Below are 19,716 nucleotides of genomic sequence, written 5' to 3' on the forward strand. Positions count from 1 at the left end.
CAGTGTCAGCCTGTGCTATAGGCTTGTGGGAGCATTGGCCTCTTTGTCCGTCCTTTGCTCTTTGACAGCCTCTTTCCAAAGGATCCTACTTACCAGGGTCTCTGCCAGCCACTTCAATGTGGATTTCACTATATGGATGAAGAAAAAAGTGATATAATTTGCTCTGCAAGGCCTTTCAGAGGCATGTGTTACCCTGGTGTTGCTGCTCTGTCCTAACCCACACTAGATATATCTATTTGACGTTCTTCCCCATGTCACTCCATATGGGACAGAAGTAGATTCAGTGGATGGAGGGCTGTACTCTTAAATAAATGCAGAGATTTTCTGCTTTGCTTAGTGTGGGATTGACCTGAGCCAAGCTACTTTCTGTGGCATCCTTCTAGAACAGTCACACTTTATTCAGGACCCAACAGTGTGTGTTGAGTAGTTATAATTATTCCGTCAAAATGCATTACTGTGTTTCTGTCTCTTATCAAGTGTAATCTGCCATCAGGTTGTTAATTTGTCTAGGTTTATTAGAGCCTCTCACAGTCCTCTCCAGATTTGATTTCACTGAACAGTTCTGTAATTCTGTTACCCAAACTTCCTTTTTTTAATCTACTTTTCTTTTCCAAATTGTCTTTTATTGCAGCACTTTTCACACATATTGGTTTTAGGAGTATTTTTTTCCCTTACTGGGCTTTCAGGATTTTCATTTCCTCTGTCGTGTACGTGCATATGTTAGTGTATTAACTAGCACTTACCAGGGTGTAAATCACAGGGTGCCTCATTACCAAAGCAGATTATTAAATGTAGGAGGGTTATTTACCCAAAATGTATGAGAAAACCATCTTTCCACTCAGATCTGTCACCAAACTCTTTCTTTATGGAGAGCTAGTCAGATTTTTTTCATCTCCACATTTTTATAGTCTATTAAAAGGCATTTATTTTTATGATGCCCCTTTGTGCAATATATTTTGCCTGAAACATATTCTTACCCCATTTCAAATGCAAGTTTCTAGAAGCTGTAAGTTATTTGTAGGAGAGATTTGTAAGTAGAACTGTCTCAATTAATTGCCCAGCCTTTGGCTTGGGTACATTACTTTCAACATTCCTCATCTCTGAAGCAAGACTTGAAATATGGTAAAGTGCTGAAATCTGACTGAAATCAAGAGCTCTTCTATACACAGGAGCCTTGAATGACTTTCAATAGTAAAATAAATTCCTGCTATGGATCTAATACTATGATCCAAAAGTGTCCGTGAGAGTAATTAACTTCCACTAAGCTGCAAAGGACTTATCCAAGAAGGTGGCAGCATTGAATTCCCTGCAGCCCTAATTAAGATTTTCCTGGTGCTCCTTTACAGAAGTCACTAGGCATGGATGGACTGCTGTGGGTGGAGGAAGACAAGGCAGCTGCCTCAGGAGCCTCCATCCCTTTTCCAATGCCTGCCTCACAGAAGTGATCAGAGAGAGAGTGATCAAAGCGCGCCATGTGGCACCTGGCATGGGGACAGGCCCCTTCTGGGGCTGAACGCCCCGCTCAGCGCCCCGAGCGCCCCTCACACTGCCACAGCCGCACTGGACGTGCTTCCGACAATCTGAAGTCACGTTGCCTAAACGGAGTGAACACATTAGCTGCCCCTTTCCCTGCTCTCATCCCTTAGCCAGGGGCTGCACAGGGGTTTTAGCTTTGGAAAGAAAAGACAGCTCTAGACATTCAAGGCTTTGGTCTGTGAGATGGAGATGTGTCTGTGGTGCTTCAGGGCAAACGCCAGCTGATGGATAGGGCAGAAGAAGTTTTTTTAGACAAAGAGAAAAGAACAAAACAGGCCTTGAACCTAGCTCTTGGCTCTGAGGAAAAAAAGAAAGATATTTTGAGCTCACTAACAAGGTCCTATCTTTTGCTTATTTATATTAAGGTTTGAAACAAGGACATAACAATACAGTGCAAGTGGAATACAGAGGTCACGCAGAGCATGAAAGAATTTTATGTGTGCGTGTGTGTGTGTGTGTGTGTGTATGTGAGTATGATTTGCTTCTTATAACCCAGCTTGGTAAACCCTCACCTGAGAGATTTAAATCACACCCAATTTTCACCATGTTTGCTTCTCCCTATTTAGCAGACTGCCATGCAACTCTTAAGAGGTGGGTTGCCCACTCTTTCAAAACCAGCTTATTCACATGAGGTATTCATTGCACAGCATGGTAATTTATTTTGAAAGCAAATTTACCCTCTTCATCAAGCCAATGAGTTATGTGCAACCTGAACTATGCAGATAGACATAGAAAAGTGAGGTTTGGTTATTGTAAATCACTACCCTGGCAGTGGTCCAAGCCCCTAGGGCTTCAGCTGTTACACTAGTAGAGCAAATATAAGCTCCCATATAACTAATCCGCATCGGTTACAAGAAACAATAATATACCTAGGTAAGCCAGTCATGTGAAAATTAGCATGATTTTCTGGCAATGCTTGGTAATTATCTAGTCCACTGTATACAAAGCAGAAAAAAAGTCATCAAAATACAGACATAATACATTATCATACAAATAACCGAGGAGACTTAGTAGGGGTTACATCAGTAATAATTTTTATAAATTCCAACTGGCACATGCCTTAATGGAAAAGCCTGGGGAGGTAGAAATGAGGGCATATGGCAAGAAAGAAAAATCATTATTTAAAATACTTTTAGTTTCAAAATAATCTTACTTACACTAAGTCAATCTTTAAAGATTCCATTACATAATTACGATCACAGTAAACAAGCAGTAATGATTTTTTCCCTTGTTCTGTGTTAGTAATAAGAATGGGAATACAGATATTTGTCCCTTTGGGTGACATGTTTTAATCAGGTTGGTTTTTATAAGGCCTTTTTCAAACTGATCAGAATAGCCTGAAGCCTGTCAGAAAAAGCTTGTTGCCTAGAATAAGCCTTTAATAATAATTCACAGCTGATTTGTTTTTGAGTTAGGTTGCCCTTGAGCAAAAGAACAGGGTCAGTAGGACCCTTGTATGAGCTGGTGTTGAGCACAGCGCAAAGGAACCATAATCATTATACCAGTACCTGGTTGCATTATTGAAAAACAGAGAAGGAAGAGCAGTGGAGAAAAAGAAACAAGAATTATCCAGGAGAGACGACTGGCACAATCCAAGCTCCCTGCTGATTTAACAGAGGTCACGTTCTCTTCTCCTTGAAATACAGAACTATCTGTTCAAGTTCATTGGTTTAAAGTGAAGGGAGTTATTTCACATTTATGCAGCTTGTGCCATTTGTAACCCTCGAACACGATCTCACCCAGAAACTCTCTTTAAACCTTGAAAAGGTCAGACACGGAACTCCTTCAGCCTTTATTATTAAAAGCTTCCTGCCTGGTTTTACTGTAGAGAGAGAGGCAGTGACCTTACATTTAATCACATCAAGGACTCTGTGCTTTAACTTACTTAAAAGGCTCCTTATGCAGGATAGCTTTATCCAAGAAGTCTTTTGCCAGATAATGATGTTTTTAAAGCAGCGTGCAAAATATCTCTCTTGCTGCAGACTCCAGCTGCTGAGTAAGCAGCCTCTCCACTGTCTGCAGTAAGGAGACTGCGAGAGAGGTCCAGGGGAATCTGCATTCAGCCAAATCTATCCCATATGCATGTGGAACCTAATGGAAATCAGTTGTGAGGCTGTACAGGAGGAGTACATGTGATTTACAGCAAGGCAAAGGATTTGCAGAATCCTGCATCTTTGGTGCTTTCATTTTTTTAATGCTTCAGCCTGAGCAAAATTAATCTTCTTAATGAACTAAAATGGAAGAGCAATTAGCTCCTTCACTTGCACATGTTTCACCACAATGCCTTTGCTGTGTTTCAGAAGAGCACAGGACTTCCATTTTTACCTTCTGCTTGGATTGCTCTGTTTAAAAATGCAGCAGATGTAGCTTGAAAAAAATGTTTCTGCTGTGAGCTGTATGCTAAGGCTCTGATAAATGCCTTGTCACATTTGCTCTGCTTTGTACTTGGAGAGATTCTTATTTGTTTGCTTTTATGTTTCTACAACTCTCTCCCTTTTTTTGTGCACCATTTCCAGACAGGGATAATTCTGTCAGGGATGACGGGCTCTGAGCAAAACTTTCTGTTCTGCATTTGGCTTTTCTCCACAGGGATTAGGTGGAGCTGAATGATGAAAGAAAGGTCCAAAGTCTGCCTCAGAAAAGCCCCTTCTTGACCATTTCATCTCAGCCCTTACACTTTTGCCATCCTCACATTTGTGTGTAGCTGCCCAGCACTAGATGAGGAATGGTGTCGTCTATAAAGTACTGACATGGCTTGAGGAAAAACAGGGTTCCCCTTCTGCAGGAAGACCCACTGAATCATCCACCTCCTGTCTGGGAAAACTCCCTGAGCCAAATTCTAATTTCTAAAAAGAAAGCTAGACATGGTTTGGGGGGTAGGGGGGATAAAGGGTGGTCTTGTGGGACTAAAGGAAAAAAATTAGCAAGTCCGTGTCCTTTTCATTATCTTGGAAGGATGATGTCACCTATCCTCACCTCAGCTTCTGTAAAACAGGGAAATAATACTTATTGTTACTGCTAATCTCTTCAAATACTGTGAGAGTTCATCACAGCACTTTAGTGAAGAGTCTTTTGTTTTTCATGGGTACCAAATTTCAAGGTAGAAAGCAGAGCCCAGATGTGCACAACAGCCTTGGTCAGCAGAGTTTCAGGTTTTGGAGCATCCCTTCTCTTCCAGGGCACACAATCTCATAAATACAGACCCACTGTAAGTACAGACCTGCTATCAGCGTAAAACATGCAAAGTTTGTGGGGAGGAAAGAGTGGCTTACTTTGCTGTTTCTCTGGGTCTCCCAGGAGCAGGACTCCACCTCCTGAGGAGCAATCCCTCGCTGGAAAGGGTGGTCGCTCAGGCAGGTCTGGCAGAGTGGAGGCTCAAGCTCTGAATCCCCTGCAGGTAAATTCATCACAGTGGACCCCGGGTATTTCAGGCTGGCTTGTGGATGCTTTTCAACGTTGACCATCGGGCTCTTAATCCACCTCCGCACCTGCCAACACAGAAAGAGATTATGGACTCTCTTTGCTTTACAGCAGTTGGGATGGCACAATAGGGTTTCCAATGAGGATTACAGCACAGACTGGGAATTTTCTGTAGGAGAAAGTACCTGGCCAAGTCAGGATGAACACACATCAGCATAGCCAGGCTCTTTATGCTGAGAATTTTTTGCTGCTTTGTGCAAGTCTGCCATAAGTTTATATACAAAATAAAGGCTTTATAAATATATTGAAATACACAGTAGACTGCTAAGAAGAGAGAGACAACTACCCAAAGCAAATACTTCCAGCCTAAACAGCTCAATTTCCCCCATGAGAACAAGCAGACTGGTTTTGCAGGAATAGAATTGTAAGACTTGCTTTCTGCAGTCCTTTCTTTCAACAGCAATTTCTCCTGTATCATCTCTGACTTCATAAACTATTTCAGCCTTTTCTGTGCCTCCTATCACTCCATTCAAGAGTTGGCAGGTTGTTGACCTGCCCCAGATTTTGACCCTGACTCCTCTAACCTTCCTTCTCCTCATGCCTGTAGCTTCCCAGCTAGGTCCCAGTGCACTACAGCAGGAAGGACACTGGTTATGAGCATAATACACTGCGCTGGCAGGGCACAGTGTCAGCCTTGTGCACTTTGTTTGCTTTTCCTTTCACTTCTGTGACTGTCTCTTTTCTGCCATGTGAATCAAAAGTACTGGATTTTCTAAGGAGTTAAGTGAGGAGTGAGAGACCTTTCTGAGCTCTTTTTCCAAGTTATTTTGCACTGTGAAAGCCAAAAGACCACTATGTGAGCTGTGATATATTTGCACTGAATCTGATCAGAAATCTGCCATTTGAATGCAAAGGATGGATAGGGATGTCTCAGGACACACTCTCCCAGCCTGGAGGGGGAGGGCTGAGACAGCCAGGGCTGACAGCCCTCCTAGTGACAGGATGCAACCTCTTTGCTCTGTGATCTTGGTGTCCCTGACCTCAGCATCTCCATTCTTCATTAGAAGATGATATTTGCCATTGGAGGATGCTTTACATCAGGAAAACAAACATTTTATGTTACATTAGTCATGAGCAGGATGGCAAGTGCATGATTAACAGTGGAAGTCTATATCACAGCAACTGGTTGCCAGGATCACGTATGATAAACAAACAGAATGAGACATCTCTAACCAGCCTTCTGCTGCTCACTCCTCCATGAGCAAAGCGCCTGCAATTGCCCTGCTGTGCTGACCTGCCGGAAATCTCAAGATTAGGAAAATTTCTCTTTCCTCTCTATGGAAACCAAGCAAACACTTCTCCTTCTGTGGGCAAATGAGCCACTTCCCAGTGCATTCCCCATTTGCATGTTTTAGTGTCAGTTCGTGTGGATAATACTACCCTCTCCTTCCATGCTCTGGAGGATCCCCACAAAACCATCCAGACTGCTTTAGCTTCAGGTTGGTGGGTTGAAGTTGTAGGGGGAGGGATTACTTTTTTCAGAATTCATTTCAACAAATATATATTGAAACTAATCTTTTAACCCAGACAGATTTTTTTTAAAAATTCTTTTTGCCACGCGTAATTGATTCTATGGTTATTAAGCATATCACTAAATATATTATTCCTCCCAAATAACTACGTGGTTATGTGTCTTGATCTAATTTCAGATTTTGGTGTGTTGAAAATAACAATTATATTAGTGGCAAAACAACCCCCATGCTTGATTTCCCAGTGTAGTTTTATTATGGGAAACATCCAAAATATTTAATGTGATTCTGAGAGAAGTAAATATCTGTTGAATTTGTCCTTTTTAAGTTAGACCTGGTGATCAGTTAAGTGTTTTCTGACCTGGTTCTGCCTTTCTTCCTTGATATCATGCAACTTCAGTCATATCTCTATGGGTGCACACAGTGTGCAGAAATGTGCATGGATGAAGAAGCAAACTGACAGCAGAAAAGGATGGGGGCTGCAATGAGCTGCAGGTTCATTTTTCTTTAAAAATTCAGGAAACATAGGCCAGTCTTTTCCTTGAGACTTCTCAATTGAATATGGAATTCACATGTAAACGTGGATTTAAGCTTTCATTTAGACCCTATGATGTTTGGTTTTATGATTTCAAATTAATGACATTTGCAGTGATACAGTTAAACAATAATTTCTATTGTAACTTCACCTGTTTTTTCACTGTCCTGTGTTTCCATTTACATATCTCTAGCCTGCCTGTGTTTGAAAAAGCACTCAAAATGTGTCCTGGGTACTTCTGATACACCAAAATCTGTTGGTATGGAATGATCTTGTAGCTGTACCTTTTAATGGCAATGAAATATACATTCTGCAGTATAATGATCATAAATTAAAAATTAACCACCAGTGCTTTAATGTTGAGGGAAAGTAACACAGAGTGTATTTTATGAAGCTTCACACATCAGAGTGTAGGTGGCATCTTCTATCTCTAGCATCAGCAAGTGGTCCCTGAGTTCAGGCTGAATTCTAAAGAATTTTTTTTACTATCACTTATTCCAAGCTGACTCCTGATTTTAAGTCAGATACATATCTTTTTTTATGGATTACTTTTTGCTGTTTAAAAATGTTGGACTAAATCAAAGTTTTCATGCGATAGGTCCGTATTATTTGTCCATTATATCCTGTACTGAGAGATGAAAAATAAGTATGATTATGAACACTGATCTGATCATATTATTGTTCTGTTTAATGATGCAGAGTTTGGGGGAAACTAAGGTGAAAAAATTTCAGGAGCATCCAGCTTTGAGATTGAATGGAACAGCAGGAATTGTTTTTTTCTTTTTAACAGTTGGAAACAGTTCAAATAGGTTAGCACACCCACAGTTCAAATGCACTGTCAGAGGAGAGCTTTAAAAACTGTTTTCCTTCCTTAGGTCGGACAAAGTCCAGGTTCACGTACATCCAGCCCGGTCTGCTCAGTGCAGAATGCCGTGCTGACTCAGCGAGACACACCTAACATTTCAATAAACTTCACTGAGTCACTATGAAAAGTAATATATAATCTACAAATTTTCAATAGAAACCCAAGGCCAGCATCGCTAAGCCCAGGGAAGCTGTTTTTCTTTCCTCTGAAGCCTTTGGCCCACGCGCCCCGACGTGCCTGGCAGCCGCCCGAGGGGAGCCGTGCTGGGCTGGGCTGGGCTACTACGGCTGCCAAGGAGCTGTGCCGGCACCTGGCATGTGCGTTGCTTCTAGGGCTTGCCTACATGGATGTGCTAAAACCTGCTGGTCCAATCACAAGTTAGGTAAATACACATTCAGCCCTTGTGTGGATTGCTTGGTTCAGAGTTACGGTGGGTTTAATTAACTCTGCAGCCATGTACTCCATTTATCTAAGTTAAAATTTCAGGTTTTATTCTGAATTGAGAGGTTCAGGAGGACTTTAATGACATTCAACTCCTCTCTAATTTTACTTCTTCAGCTGATTCAGACTAATTCCCCTCAGTATCCCTTTGCAGACAAACACTACATTTGCATTTTGAAACTCATAAATAACACAGTTAAATGCACAGAAGAGTGTAGAAAATGCAATGATTCACCACTGACTTTCAACATATATCCATGTCCGAAAGCATTGAAAATACCCATTTGAAAGCAGGAATTGGCAACAACTTCATAGCAGCAAGGTCAAGATCAGACTTTGGAAGAAAACCAATTTCCGTGGCCACTGCTATGCAGGTCTTAGGTTTCTATTGATGCTTGTAGATTATATGTTACTTTTCAGAGTGTCTCATTTAAGTTTATTGAAATGCTATGTGTATATATTAGTCACTGAATTGTAAGTCTACACTATAGGCTTTTGTCTAGTTTTAACCTTAATAGATTTCAAAGATTTTTTGAGGCTTTAATACTTATATTTACATTAGACAAGTGCCTTAGATCTATAGCTCTGTTTGACTTGGGCTATCTTAACTGTCACTAAAGGATTCAAAGTGCAAAGGTTCATTTCTTTTGAATTCACTTCCACTAAAAAAACTCCCACACTAAATTGCACAAAAATAAAAAGAATTTTAAAGAAATTTCTCACAGTTTCTTCCCTGATTTGACAAATTGAGATTAACAAGTAGCAGATGATAATTTACTATTTAGGGCATTATATGATCATAGAATCATAGAATGGTTTGGATTGGAAGGGACCTTAAAGATCATCTAGTTCCAATCTCCCTGCTGCGAGCAGGGACACCTGCTAGACCAGGTTGCTCCGGGCCCCATCCAGCCTGACCTTGAATGCTTCCAGGCATGGGGCATTCACAACTTCTCTGGGCAACCTGTTCCAGTGCCTCACCACTGTCATAGTTAAAAAGTTCTTGCTTGTACATAATCTAAGCCTCTTTCAGTTCGAAATCACTCCTCCTTCTCCTGTCACTACATGCCCTTGTAAAGTCTCTCTTTAGACATCCTGTAGGGCCCCTTCAGGTACTGGAAGGTGTAATAAGGTCTCCCCAGGGTACCAATACCACAGTGCCAGATGCATAATTCTTCGTGGCACCATGAGGAATATTTGATCATTCAAATACGTTCTTTTTTTATTCTTATAGTGATATCAATCTACCATTTAATAAACTAGAGCCTGCTCCTAACTGCAGGAAGCAATTCTCTTCTGAACTTCCTCTGAAGATTTCTGTACGTTTGTTTCCAAGGCAAGGCCCTTTAATCTCACCCAGCAATTTCATCCACTGTCACAGAGTATAAGCAGCAGACTCTCTGAGTGTGTCTGAAATAATCCAAGTAGGATTGAGCAGAACAGAAGGAGCTCCCAGTGTCTCTTGCTGTATCGTGACTACAGTTTCTTTGTGCCTTCTTCTCATCAACAAACCGTATCTGCTGGAAATTGCTTCTACTACATGCCTGTTGTGGAGCACCCAGCAGTTTCTGGTTAAACTACAGCTGCATTCCTGAGAATCACAGTTCTCACACTAATTCTGTGAAGGGACAGCCTCGTAGGCCTGGGCAGATGGACAGGGGTCTGAGAAGCTGGTGGTGTGTGCTGAACAGTGACTGGTCAGCCACCGTACTGAAGCTGCACATCAGCTCTGTCACACTCAGGGCTGCTGTCTCTTGATGCCTTCTAAGGCTGACCAAGAGATCAGCTGTACCCATTTGTGCAGAGAGGCTTGAGATTTGTCAAATGTTGCCTTACTGCTATTAGCTAGAAGTTAATTCAAAATGCTTCAGAGAACCCCTGTCTTGCCTTGCTTGGAGAGGATGAAAAATGCAAAGCAAGAAAAAGGAAGTTTACCAAAATTATCTGTGAAACCTAATCAGCTTCAATATAACTACTCATCTGAATAATTTCTGAAAAGAAAGAGTTCTGAGGTTTTCAAAGGAAATAATTCCAACTTTTCCAAAATAAAAAAATTCACATTTCCAAGTCAAATGACATTTTTACTTTCTTTTTATTATTATTTATTGAGGTAGAACAAATTATTTTGAACAAATGCAGTCAGCTTCATATTCACAGACTTTCATGACTGGGAATAAACACTTCTGCATTCTGTCAAATTTTAGAATTTTTTTGCTGTTGGTAGTTTTGTTGGACCACCAAAGGAACTCTGGAACTAGTCAAAGTTATTTGGTATTTCTGGCATTTCTTGCAATGACAACAAACAAAAATGATGAAAATTTTCCCTGTTCTTCCAAGAAAAGTGAGTTCAGAGGAGTCTTGTGCACCCTTCTAATATATAGCCATGTTTCACTAATCTCAAACTAAATTGAAATGTGACTGTTGTTAGAGAAAAGCTCTAAATGCCCTTTTCCCAAGCATGGCCTGTACCATTGCTGAAAGGTACACAAGTATTTTTTTTAAAGGCCCTTTATTTTCTGAGCCTTGTTTGCTGAAGTTTCTTTGTTTGCTTTACTTTCTAAAAACATGATATCCGACAGTGATAATCTCAGACTAGAAAATTGCCAGATGTGATTAAATGAGATTTGCCAAGTTCCAGGTTTTTTTTCACTCCAGTTTTTTCCTGTTATGTAATAGCAAACAGATACAGCTTTTAATTTCATATGGCTCAGTTGTCAGTGGTATCAGTCGACTCAGCACATTTTACACTTTAATCAGTTATCCATAAGCCAGTCCCCATCACTGTAATCATGAGCAATATTTTCCATGAGAGAAACACCAGCCTGTTCTCTGGAGCCATCACCGATGCAGGTGTGGCTTTTGCTCGGAGGAAGAAGATGCCAGTGGCACCAGTGACCACGCTGGAGCATCCTCTCTATCTCTGGAGACTCTGAAAACCTGGTGCTTCCCAGGACATGACAAGCTTCTTTTCTGGCTTCACAGCTGAACATTTGACTTTCAAAACTAATGAATATAGGAAAGGAAAAGGCAGGTTATGCAGGGACATAATGTCTTGCAGGATTAGGTCCTTTGTGGATGTGGGAGTCACTTCCCTGCACTAAGCCCCAGTGTCTGTAACAGACCAATGATTTTAGTTGGATTTGGGAATAGGGTGGGAAGATCCATATCCTGGAGTAATGTTAGTGTGAAAGAAAAAAGGTACAAGTTTGTAGACAAATTTGATAGGCCATTAGATATCTAAAATTGCAGACATTTGCTGAGGACTGAGCGTAAACTGAATGATGGAATGGCTTGAGGGAAACTGTGGAAAAAACTGCTTGGAGGTCCAGTATTATCAGGCAGTTCTCAATGAAACATCACACCCATCAACACAATAGTATCAAATGTAATCTGACAGCCTGTGCAACCATGTGGTCTGTACAGCAGAATTTTCACCCTCTGAAACTTTGGACGGGCTTTTTTTCATATTTTTGTGGGAAGTGGGAATAAACCACTCTGTGCCCTTGAACTTTTCTGTACTGAAATGTCCATTCTTCATGAAAATTTGTTTGCATCAGTTATGATTATTCTGTCTTTTAGTCAGCTCCTTTACTCTACATGTTGCATTACAAAGTCTCAGCATATTCCTTTCCCTACCGGCCAACACCACATGCCTCGACTGTGATCTAGGTCAGTGTGTGTGCCCGTGTTTTAGTTCTGCCTTCCTGTGATATCAAATGTACATTTCTCCTTCTCCGATTGCAGTTCATCCGACCCCTTCTTTCCTTTTCCTGACGTTATCTAATTGCACCCTAGACAGGGATTTGAATTTTCATCCATTATGTAAACCCGAGGTGGACACGGAGCTCTTGGAATCATCTCCCCTGCAGTCTTGAGGGCGACTGTCAGGAAAGCTATTTAAATTACAATTAGGGAGATTAGGGAATGAAAAGCTCCATTGTTCAAACTGTATAGAGTCATCTACTTAAGTGGAAAGTGGTAAACGAAAGGCAGGCTGATTAATGCCCCGACTGAGATATAGCACTACTCTCTAGCTGGCTCTGACGTTTAATTTGTCATGTCCCACGGGAAATGCGGCACCGCAAAAGAATCAGTTTGCCAAATCACCTCGAGCTATTTTTTTCCCTGCAGATCCCCGAGACATATCACTTTGTTGATTAATAATCACATTTTATTTTAAAAGGGAAAGTGAAGGGCAACTCGCTGCATAGTCATCATTTGCTGCTTTCCCTGCAAAGCCGAGAAGCTGCTCGCTGAAAAGCAGACCGAGGCCAAATAGCAGAGCACATTGTTCCTGCCCGAGCCTGGGTGTGCATGGCCTGGATTCATAGAGAGCTTAGTCCTCCAAATGTGCCAGGAGAAAGGTTACCTGCACGTGAGAAAGATCTGGCGAAGGACAAATTGGCCACAGCTCGGGGTGGAGAAGTGCAGGGAATTAGAGTGTTCTGCAGAGGAGCCCCAACACACTTTGGTATTGCAAGACAGGGGAATGAATATACAGCATCTGACAGAAGTCAGATCTACCGAAGGGAAAGCATAGCAAACTTTTCAGTACTTGTTGTTGTCATCACTTGCAATGTTAACACATCAAGTAAATAAGGCAGATTTTTATGATCTTAAGTGTGAATGACATGTCTCCAGGCCACAGAAGAAAGTCAGCAAAGTCCTTAAAAAAATATGTCAACATGTGACTGCGTTCAAGCACTAATCCCAAAGGTGTTGGAGACCAAAACGACTGAAGGAATCTGGAATCCTCTAAATATAGGTTTAAAATACTCCTGCTGGAAAAGCTGTAAACCATGTAAGTCAAGACATGAAGAGCAGCAGAAAATTTAGGCACACCAGTATTGCAAATAACTAGTGTTAATGAGCACAAAGAAAACTACCTGGCTGATTTTCCTGTTCCAGCAAATGGGAAATCCCTTGCCAGCTCCAGCAGTGCAGGAGAAAGTCTGTAAAACCCACATCTCACATTGATAACTAAATTAACTTTTGCTCTGCCCTCATACTGATTTGTTTGTAATGTAGCACCAAAAAAATCTAAACAACTGAATAGGTACCACTTAGGATTTTCCTCTCTTGCTTCCTCCCATGTTGTCCATGATAACAATTGTTAGCGTCATGGGATTCTTTTCTCTGTGAATAAATAAATAACTGATGTGTTGGAATCAGGTAAGAGCTCTTGGATCGATTGCAAGCACTGATGGCACTTGTTACTACACGAGATGAGACAATAGATTCATTGTCCATTCTGGTGTATAAACACCCTCTGCGTATTATGTCAAAGAGGAAAACAAAACAAAATGGGGCTTATTGTGTATGTGCAAGTCTAATCTTTCCAGGCTACCAAGTTAAAAGTGCTTTTCATCTAGATCAAATAAAAACAACAGGAACAATACAACCCCAAATCCTATGCGAATAGTCCGAGGCTGCTCGCTCATACCTTCTCTTCTCTATTCTCTGTTTTATGTGAGCAAAGCCAATTGTCAGTAAACCTAGGCAACGTTTATTTTAACTCCTGGTCTGATAAACACCACATCCCACAGCTATTAGTCAAAGCCTCAAATCAGTCTGCAGGATACTGTGAGCATCTGATCCAGACACAAGAGCCAGGGAATTCATGTTTGGATGTGAATGGGCAGCAAAGGTAGGTGAATGAAAAAAAGTCCAGACAAAACAAAGATACCTCAGTGTACTTTTTCTCCATCTCAGTTTCTTGATGCAACAGTTATTTTGCATCCTTCAGTAAACTGGGCTGAAATAGCCCAGTATTATAAAGTTTAACTGCAGAGCAAGAATAATGACTGCAGTGGCAGAACACTATGGATGACTGGTTACAGCACCAAGTCCCATTCAATAGTCATCCTTAGCTATTCAAAAGCTTCACACTGCCAGAGCACGGAAGTATACTTTGTGTGGCCTGAAATTAATAACTTTCCTATTTCGAATTTGAGCCTAATACTGCACTTCACTAATCTCCTTTTGATTTGGCAGAAGGTGACCCTTCTAATTTGTTATATAACTTTGCACAGCATCCTAATTTTTTGTCAGTCTTCAAAGCAACCAGGACCACTGGGGGGAGATGATTTAGGATGCTTGGTCCTTCTGGCCCTGCAGGAGAGACATGCCAAAACCTTCACAGAGCTGTGAGACAGACCATATATCTTAGAAAGCTGCAATATTCCCGGAGGGGCTCCTGGTGAAAGATGACAGTAGTTTTTTACAGATCATCTCCTTTGCCAGGCAAGGCTGGGCTGGGACCTGGCAGCAGGGACTTCAGCAGCCCGTGCAGGCCCATGTGTAGTGTGGCACAGCAGTGCCATGGGGGAGGCTGCCACAGCCTTGGTCAGAAGCCCCACTTGAACTCTCTGGGGTGCTCCTGTTACCTATCAGACTGGGTAACACAGACACGGCAAGTGCCTTTGCTTTTCTGTTCCAAGTCAAAGGAGACATAGAATAATAGAATCATAAAATAGGGTTGGGATGGAAAGAACCTTAAAGATCCTCTAGTTCTCAACCCTCTGCCATGGGCACCTTCAACTTGACCAAGTTGCTCAAAGTCCCAGGCAACTTGTTTGCTCAAAGGCATATATTTCAGGAAAATGTCCACCATTTCTTTTCTTAACTTTTTCTAGTGGCCAGTTTGCCTTTGCTAAGAATAATGTTTGAGAAGAAACAGAAAATTCCCATCACTCAAATCAGCCATTTCTAAATGGCATCCCAGCTGAGATGCAGTGTGCAAGACACCAATAAATTTCCATCAGGATCTAAAATATTCTTTTATTCTGAACCATGCAAGAACTTATGACTTAAAACGCCGTCATCAGCAGGGATTTAAGCTAGGAGAAGGATTTATAGTTCAAGTGTTTTGACAAATTAATTCATTGTCAAATGTGACCAATGTTTTTTAAGATCATTCACTGATTTTCATCACTGATTGTTTTCCCCCTAGGATGATAGAAATGAACTTATGGAAAGCAGACCACTTGATACATACTCTGTCACTATAGGAGAACATATGGTCTTGAATAATTTGAAAATAAATCTTTGTCTAGCAATTGCACAGAGTGAAAGTAAACCTCCTTGATACAAGAGACTCTTATGAGGTTAACATTTGTTGGTTAATGATTTGAAATTTTCTGTGCATGATATTCTTTAGAGATATGTAATGAAATCTTAGGCGATCTGAAAGGTGGACCAAATGTTTATAGCATTTCCCACTCCAAAAGCTGCAAGCAACATTTATTTGTAGTCCCATGAGGAGAAAACCATTATTTTCTAGTTACATTTCAATCTACTCTGAAATCTGTTTGAATTTTACCAAGCTTCCTCTCACTCTGTGGTGACTAGATGCCTCCTCCACTTGGGAAATAGGTCTTAGGAGTCCTCCTTGGAGAGGGGGAAGTGACTCAATGCTTCAAAAACAAAACAGCAAACACAAGATGAACAACAAATGTGAAACCCCATCCCATTGCAATTTCATCACCTATAAAACTGCAGCTGTTTCAATTTGTGAAACTAAGCAATTTCTCCTGCACCTGTCAAACCTGCCTGGCATTTCAATAAATTGTTCCATGTGGTGTTTTTGCTCATGCTTTAAAATAGCTTGAGAAATACGGTTTTTAAAAGAGCTAAGTACAGACAAAAAGTACAGTTAATCAGAGTAAAGCCACATTTTCAAACTGCTAGTCAAAACCAGTCATTCATATATATTAAAGAAATAAGTGTTCTTAAGTGAAAAATGTAGTAACAGATGCAAACCAGACACACTCAAGAAGTATGAAACAAGGGAGGCTTTCTTTCTGCTGCTTACATTATTTCCTTTCTTAGCTTAGTATTTTTCCAGGGGCACACTCACACAAGAAACATATTACCCAGCACTTTTATTCCTTGTGGTCTTCACTTTATTTACAAGATGATGGCAATAAAGATCTTTGTTTTAGAAACATGAGTTAAAGTGTAAGTCACCAATGCTGACTTATCAGCTTGTGGGTTGGAGTCTTCCACATGTGTAGGTTGTTGGTTTTGGGAAGACTGTGATTGAGGCAGCTTGTTTTGAGTCTCTTATTCCATATGCTTGGTTATGTGTGGATTTTCTTTTGCTTAACTCTTGCAAAAAAAAAAATATTCTGAAGTTATTTCAGGCAAAAGCTACTGAAAACTAACACTTTTTTTCTCTGAGGATGCCAACATTTTTTGAGGGTTCAATGCCAAACAGGTTAAACAATAATTATGACATCAGAGAAAATGTTAAAAATACCCTGCAGGTAGGATGATTTACATGGTTTCAATTTGGTGTGTAAATCCTTTTACAGGACCTCTAGTCACCAATATAAGTTACTGTGTCAGAGAATAAGTGAAATGGAGAAAGAGGTACCACTTTGCTTAAAGCAAACAGAAAATGAAGAAGGCAAGGAGAAGGAGAAAATACCTGAGACAGATAGGTTTCTAAATGCACTGAATAGTTTTCCTAGTAATGTGCCCATGAAATAAGGGAAATCAGATGATGGCCTAACATTGTGCACTTGGCCAGTAACTTCTTCACTAAAGGCAACATTTGGAAAAGCAGCAAATGCACCAATCTCAGCTCCTTTCCATCCCTGTGAATCATTTCTCTCACTGGCAGAGCATCTGGGCATGTGGCACACCTGCTTTTGATTCACCTGCTAGGCCAAGGGAACTAATTTTTAGGTGGCATACCTACACTGGTATGAAACCCAGAGTGGTTGTCTGGATCCCATATAAACACACATCTGCAAAGATACTTGGGTGCAGAAGCTGCTGGGGTTTTCCAAGACTCATACAAGTTACTCCAAGAGCTTCATAAAGCACACTGCTAGGCTGAACTCTCTAGCAGCTTGCAATGGAGAAGCAGCAATCTCTCTCTTCATCTCTGTATGGGCCTATTCAGTACACAGGTTACTATATGGGAAAGGTCCAGGTAGGTTAGCCCTTGAAGAGAAAAAAGAGACAAGTATGGTAAACAGAAGAAATTTGGTGAAAAGAGGATGATTTATTTATATATTTGACTTCTGGAGGACTGCCAGTGTTCTTGGAACTGCACAGAAAGAGAACCTCACCAGGCTTGTCTCATATCTAATTACAGCTCTTTCAGGCTTAGTATATACGGAATAATTGGGGAATGGAATGAACAATCTCAGAGCAGCTCTGACCTTTTTTCCCTTCAACATTTCTTAATTAATCTTAAGTAGAGAAGGAAATAATTTATTTAGTCCAAGCAAGATATCCTGGAGCAGTCACCTTTGCTCTCTTACAACTGTACCAAAAAAAAGAAAAAAAGTGCAGCACAAAAGAAGAGACATAAAAAATAAGGGAACTTTTGAATCTGAAATGAGACCTGTTCCTCTCACAGGGAGCTGGTGAAAGGTGCATGCATGGATACCATAGGCTTAGGAAAGAATGGACACTAGTGAATGCTTCTGACAGGGTGAAACAAATCTCACAATCTCCTTATCAAAAATATACATCTCCCATCTCCACCATGTGCATCATAACTCCTGCACTGGGGAGACATTGTCAAACTGAAATGCAGGAGCTAAAACAGAAGTGTCAGGGCCAAGATAATGAAGAGAGACTCTAAATCCCCTTCTGATGACTGTGTTGTTTCTTGCCTCTCCAACTCTCTAAAGGTCTTGGTGGTGTTAAAAATACCTCGAGGTGAAGGCTGCATCTTTAGGATGCCTATCTACAGTGCTGCTAAGCATCAAGCAGCATTCATGTGTATCTTTTTTTTTGAGAGTTCAAGACCATCCCTGACTAGTAGTCCTAAATAAAAAGGCTTGGTTATTAATTAACTTTGTCTACCAGTTTCTGAGATGAAGAAGAAATCAGCCTGAAGTCAGTCATATTGCTGTATAAGGGGACAGGGTGTCTGTGGAGCAGGAGAGATGATGACATGGAGCCAGGATGCAAACTGAACACAAAACTTGGAGGCACAGCAGATTTGGTTTTAATCACACCTCCAGTCTGTTGGCTTGAGAAGAAAAGGTCACAATACTGAGCTAAAGGTTGCTTTGCTTTGTGTATCACAGCCTGTCCTCCTCCAACATTACCTTCCATTATCTTCTCATCACATGAGTTTTCTTACAGTTGTTCTTTGTATCACAGCCTAACAGTCATAAAGGTTTTACACAGAGGATTCCCACAGTGACTTTGCTCCCATAGCATAGAGGTTTATTCCAACACTCCAAGCAGAAAAGTTGTTGTTACAACTCCTGTCCTTGCAAGGAGCCCTCCTTTAAATTAACCCTTGAGGAACACGGGATCCAAAGTTTTGCATGAATCAGACTGTGTCAAACAATGTCAATGTGCTTCAAAATGTAATTAATTTTAAAGTAAGAAATAAATTATCATTATTCAAATTCCAACCTACCTACAGTTTAGGCTATTAAAGCTTAACAGTCTTTCATTAGAGTAAGGCAGGGATCCTTTTCGAAAACTAAAGGTACTGAAAGAACCGTGTATTTTTTTCACTGATCTTAATTAATTAACATGGAAAGAATTTCAAGCCATTTTACAGACCTATTCTTGGGTAAAATTTTTTTCAATACATCTAAATTTTTATCGTTAACCTGCAGTTCAAGTATTTGACTTAATAACCTTTTTCACTTATTTCTGCTACACACTTGAAAACTTTTAACAGCCCCAGTAAAAAGCATACATAGGAACTGACTGAAGCAAGACAAATATCTAATAAAAACAGAGCATAAAATAAAATTAAAGATCTCTTTCCCAACTCTTTCCCAGTCAGTCATATAAAATAATTTTGATGGCAAGAGTACCCAGCGATTTTCACTATCTTATTTGTGCCCATGAAGTCTCAACTGAGATTTGAACCTGAATTATTTAGGTGTTGTCAGTCTCTTTTTCTCAATTTGGAAGAGCTTGCAATCTAGACAGCTGGCCAAATGATGTCTCTTATGATAGCTGAGGTAGCTTCCCAGGGTCAAATGTTACACAGGAGTCTGAGTAGCAATGAGTTTGTTTTCCTGCGTACTCCTTTAGCACCCAGTACTGGTGCAAGGTAGCTCCTTAAAAATACCTCCTGAAAAGGTCCCAGCCCACAGAGATGTTGAAAGAGTGCTGCTGTGGGTAGGTGAGAATGGAGCCTTTCCAGAATGGGAACCCCAGGGCCATGTTCCATCCCCATATCACATCTGTAATCAGCTGGCAGTGGACGCAGGGTTCCCCTTCCTCCTTTTGAACATTGACTGTTTTGAGAAAAGCCCTAATGTGTACTGCCTGACAACAGAGATTTTTAGCACATGTAGTCCTCTGGACCTTTTCAGAAGACAACTGAACGTCCACGGGACGGTTTGCACAGTGTACAAATATTTGTGACCCTGAAGAGCACAAGCAGACTGGTTGTT

At 40.8% G+C, this 19,716-nt stretch overlaps 1 protein-coding gene across 1 annotated transcript in view; it reads right to left on the bottom strand.

The window, feature by feature from the left end:
• The window catches only part of SGK1 (serum/glucocorticoid regulated kinase 1), a 71,419-nt gene that overhangs the window by 42,710 nt on the left and 8,993 nt on the right, over positions 1 to 19,716 (bottom strand). The window contains exon 2 of the mRNA XM_032101783.1: positions 4,809 to 5,024. Within this exon, the coding sequence (XP_031957674.1) occupies positions 4,809 to 5,024 (216 nt within the window). The remainder of the gene's footprint in view (positions 1 to 4,808; positions 5,025 to 19,716) is intronic.

The sequence above is a fragment of the Corvus moneduloides genome, chromosome 3, assembly GCF_009650955.1.
Source record: "Corvus moneduloides isolate bCorMon1 chromosome 3, bCorMon1.pri, whole genome shotgun sequence".
Classification (NCBI taxonomy): Eukaryota; Metazoa; Chordata; class Aves; order Passeriformes; family Corvidae; genus Corvus; species Corvus moneduloides.